At 48.8% G+C, this 5,000-nt stretch overlaps 1 protein-coding gene across 1 annotated transcript in view; it reads right to left on the bottom strand.

Moving 5' to 3' along the window:
* Nucleotides 1-3,655: 3,655 nt before the first annotated feature.
* The window catches only part of DENND1C (DENN domain containing 1C), a 20,389-nt gene continuing 19,044 nt past the window's right edge, over nucleotides 3,656-5,000 (bottom strand). The window contains exon 20 of the mRNA XM_077838930.1: nucleotides 3,656-3,760. Within this exon, the coding sequence (XP_077695056.1) occupies nucleotides 3,656-3,760 (105 nt within the window). The remainder of the gene's footprint in view (nucleotides 3,761-5,000) is intronic.

The following is a 5,000-nucleotide window of genomic DNA, read 5'->3' as shown; positions in this document are numbered from 1 at the left end:
GGTTTGGGGGCGGGGTTGGGGTTGGCTGGGGGAGGCGTGGTGGAGCGGGGTTCGGAAAGGTTGGGGGGGCGGGCTGGGGGCCGGAGTTCAGGTTGGGGAGGGCTGGGGGAGGCGCGGGAGGGGGCGGGGTTCGTGTTGGGGAAGGTTGGGGTGGGCTGGGGCTGGGGCTGGGGCGGGCCGGGGTTCGGGTTGGGGCGGGCCGGGGTTCGGACTGGTGAAGGTTGGGGCGGGATGGGGGCACTGGCTGAGATGTGCCAGGGCCAAACATACCCCAAAACTACAACTCCCAGGATGCGTCGCTCATGGCGGAAACGACTCGCGCAGAACGAAGCCGAATCCCCTGGTGTACCGCGGTTGGCGTCCTGACCGCTGATGTGACTTCCTCGTCCAACAACTTCCGTTTCCGGCGCCAGTCTACAAACGGAAGCTGTAACGCCAAAAGCGCCTCCCGCCCAAAGAGAAGGCGCCAGGCCCTGCCCTGGCCGCTGGGGGAAGCGGGCACCGGACACTGCCTCTCCCACGGTTCCGCTGGCCCTGCGGTGGCTGATGGGAGACGTAGGCCGGTGCATACTACATCTCCCAGAAGTCACTGCGGCACGACTCCTTCCCTCCGCCCCCTTCCCATCCCGAGTGGGCCTTAGTTGGGCACACGGCAATAGTGGGGGGTGTGGATGTACTTGTGGCATCTTAGATGCTGACTGGCCACTCAACGCCACTGCTGCTCAAAAGGAGACACGCGGTGTAATACCCTGACTGGCCACTGGGTGTCACTACTTCTCCATGGAAAATACGCTCCGTGCATTACCACAAGTGGCTACCTGGTGTCACTGCTGCTCCACAGGAGACACGCTCTGTGCATTACCTAACCTGGACACCAGGTGTCACTACTGTTCCAAGGGGAACACGCTCTGTGCATTGCCCTGCCTTGCCACTGGGTGTCACTGCTGCTCCAAGGGAAACAGGCTCTGTTGCTGGAAGGGAAGCACACTCTATGCAAGACCCCGACTGGCCACTGGGTGTCACTGCTGCTCGAAGGAAACCTGCTCTGTGCATTACCCATTTTGGCAGGAGACACACTGGGCTTTACCAAAACACACACACACCAAGAGATGTGTGAGGGTCGGGAGATGATCGTCACCACTCCAATTGGTGGAGCAACACACAGGGTAGTCCCCCAACTGGCCAGCAGGGGTCACTGCCTCAATATGGGTGGGTGAGGGACTAAATGGAGGGCACAGCTTCACTTAGACCACCCCATGCAGTTTGTGTGTGTGTGTTTGTGCGCATGTATGGTGCCGTCAGGTGAGACAGTGCTGTGTGTGTGTCCGTCCATTCCCGCCCCCTCCCCCATTTGGTCAGTGATCCCTGGTGGCTATTTCACACTTTAAAAAAAAAGTCAAATGCCACTGTCACAGAGTAATTTTATTTAACATAGAGCATTTTTCACTAGCAACGTAGAACCCTCACCTTGCCAAGCATCTGCCCAAGCTGGTGCAGTCACTGATGACAGAAAACACCCCAGAACATACAGACCCAAAGGGAAGCAGTTTTAATGTGAAGCAATGAGATGCTGCCTGAAGAACATAGTGAGGGGCTGTAGGGAAGCAGATAAAGTGCAACTAACTACAATGGGGAAAATCATAATCCACCAGGGCGAAAAACTGACTCCACTGGAGTGATATATACCAATGTGATATATGCCATCATGTTCTAGCAATTCCCCTGTGCCATGTACATTGGCCAAACTGGACAGTCGCTACGCAGAAGAACAAATGGACACAAATCAGATGGCAAGAATTATAACATTCAAAAAACAGTTGGAGAACACTTCAACCTCCCTGGCCACTCAATAACAGACTTAAAAGTGGCAATTCTTCAACAAAAAAACTTCAAAAACAGACTCCATTGAGAAACCGCAGAACTGGAATTAATTTGCAAACTGGACACAATCAAATTAGGCCTGAATAAAGACTGGGAGTGGATGGGTCATTACACAAACTAAAAACTAATTTCCTCATGCTAATTTTTCTCCCTGCTAAAAGAAAAGGAGTACTTGTGGCACCTTAGAGACTAACCAATTTATTTGAGCATGAGCTTTCGTGAGCTACAGCTCACTTCATCTGAAGTGAGCTGTAGCTCACGAAAGCTCATGCTCAAATAAATTGGTTAGTCTCTAAGGTGCCACAAGTACTCCTTTTCTTTTTGCGAATACAGACTAACACGGCTGTTACTCTGAAACCTTTCTCCCTGCTGTTACTCACACCTTCTTGTCAACTGTTTGAAATGGGCCACCCTAATTACCACTTCAAAAGTGATTTTTTTCCTCCTGTTGATAATAGCCCACTTTAATTGAATTGTCTTGTTAGAATTAGTAAGGCAACCCCCATCTTTTCATGTACTATGTATATATATCTTCCTACTGTATTTTCCACTCCATGCATATGATGAGGTGGGTTTTAGCCCACGAAAGCGTATGCCCAAATAAATTTGTTAGTCTCTAAGGTGACACTAGTACTCCACTGGGAAATCAAACCAGCTCCAGCGAGCCTGGGATTTCCAGAAATTCAGGATTGGAGCAAGAATTCTCCCTCCTGTTCATTGTCTGGCAATTTCCAGGGAAGGGCAAGGTTAGTGAGCCCTGCATGAACACCCCAGCCCACTGTGACCAAATGCACCCCTGTATTCGCACCCTACACATTGTGGTAATAATCTTTGGAAAAAAATATGCCTTATGAGGTAGCATTTGAAACTCAGTGATCAATACTATCATGGTGAAATGGCTGTAGCAACATTCTGTGTAATGTTATGAACTACCCCCCACCCCCACCCCAGGGTGTTAAAGGCACAAGTTCCAAGTAGCCTGATTAGGTGGAACTGGTCAAGCAGGCCTGTCCTAAAGAAAGGGGTCTGTGTTTGCCTCAATTTGCATATCAGCTGTAAACAGATTCCACAGAGGACAAGAGGGGGAAGACTGAAGCAGTATACGCAGGTGAAAAGAAACAGCACAAAGCCTCCTTCCTCCACCTAACTCCATGTCTCCTTGCTTTCAGCAAGAAAGAACTTTACCTTAGGTGAACACTCGGGAAAAATACTTTTCAAAGGGCGACCAAGCTATAAAAGTGAATGGCAAAAACACACAAGTTGTCTCTCCCTACCGATCTCCCTTTCACCTAAGATGGTCAGAGAAACAGCTGTTGGACCCTGGAAGCAGATCCTGACCTGAGAGTTTGGGCAGCAATATTACTGGAACCTGTGGGAAGTGACTTCACAAGCCTAGTTTGCTAAGTTTAGAAATGATTTTATCTTTATTTTTCTTCTAACCATTTCTTATTTGTGACAGACCCAGACCAGTGGGGTACAGAAGTCTGATAGAAAGCAAATATGCTGGCCACTGGATGAATAGCTTTCTGTTCCCTGAGTGACCAGAGAAGAGGCTGTACTAGAGCAATCAGGAACCTGCTAGAACCAATTAAGACATTCGGGGGAGAGTGGGGGAGCTGCACGCTGACAGGCTGTTCATGAGCTACCCAAGTCAGGCTACAACAGCGAAGCATGGTGAGGCACCCCCATTGCAGGTCAGGTGACACAGCCCCACACAAGTCAAGATTATACCCTGGAACATCATACCTGGCTCATAGTAAGAGCCTCCCCCCCACTATTGTAGTGTTATAAAACACTCCCCATCAGAATCTGTTACTTTGCTGTTGAGGGCGGGATGGCGAGCGGAGTGGCTGACGGAGCACAGCAGTTTGCGGGATGCCTAGAGCAGCCCATGGGGCAGCTGGCAGAGCAGAGCCCCATGGAGAGGTGGGGTCATCAGCTTTGACCATGTAAGGTGCCCCTTAACCGTGCCCCCCCCCATCTCCACCCAGGTCGGGAGGTAAAACTCTGCAGATAAACTTTTGAACTCGTCTCTGTCCCTGGTCAGGGCAGCCCCATTTTGGGTTGTTGGACTTTTGGGACTTTGGGTGATTTTTGGGTTGCTGGACTCAAGAACTAAAGGGAAAGGACATGCCCCAATTTGCTTGGGGTGGGTTTTTTGCTCATGGGTTGTTATGAATCCTGTTGGTGGTGTTTCCCCAACATAATGCCACATTGTTCTCTCTGGTTTCAGAGTAACAGCCGTGTTAGTCTGTATTCGCAAAAAGAAAAGGAGTACTTGTGGCACCTTAGAGACTAACCAATTTATTTGAGCATGAGCTTTCGTGAGCTACAGCTCACTTCATCAGATGCATACCGTGGAAACTGAAGCAGACTTTATATATACACAGAGAATATGAAACAATACCTCCTCCCACCCCACTGTCCTGCTGGTAATAGCTTATCTAAAAGCCATTTCCAGCACAAATCCAGGTTCTCTCTGTTATTAAAAGGCTTTTTGTTACACTCAGAATATATGCTTGCGAGAGGGGAAGTATTGCCTCTTGGAGGCGCCCAGCAGGGGTGGTATATATTTGTCCCAGGTCACTGGGTGGGGGCTCGAGCCGGTTTTGCATTGTGTTATTGGAATGGAACCCCTAGATACAGAACCCAGCCCTTGTTGCTGCCAACTCTGACAGGCAGAAGGGTTACATGAAATTTCACCAACTTTAAAAAATGTTTCCAAAGATTTTAGGTATAACAAAGGATTTTATATCCTACTAAGGTACTGATTTTGCTGGAGGGTTCTCTTAAAATTAGTTCATCAGATAGTCAGAAGTAAAGAAAGAAACTCTTTGTCTCGCTATCTGGAAGAAAAGGGTGGTTGTTCATTAAAGGAACCTCTTCAATGGGGTGGGGGGTGGTGAAGGGAGAAAGAGGTGGACAGGAAGAATTTGGAAGCAAGTTTTTTTTACTATAGTAATTAGAATAAGAAAAGGAGTACTTGTAGCATCTTAGAGACTAACCAATTTATTCGAGCTACAGCTCACTTCATCGGATGCACACTGTGGAAAGTGTAGAAGATCTTTTTATACACATAAAGCATGAAAAAATACCACCTCCCAACCCACTCTCCTGCT

Source organism: Eretmochelys imbricata, chromosome 20 (genome assembly GCF_965152235.1).
Source record: "Eretmochelys imbricata isolate rEreImb1 chromosome 20, rEreImb1.hap1, whole genome shotgun sequence".
Lineage (NCBI taxonomy): Eukaryota > Metazoa > Chordata > Testudines > Cheloniidae > Eretmochelys > Eretmochelys imbricata.
This window is presented reverse-complemented; position numbering and strand designations above follow the sequence as displayed.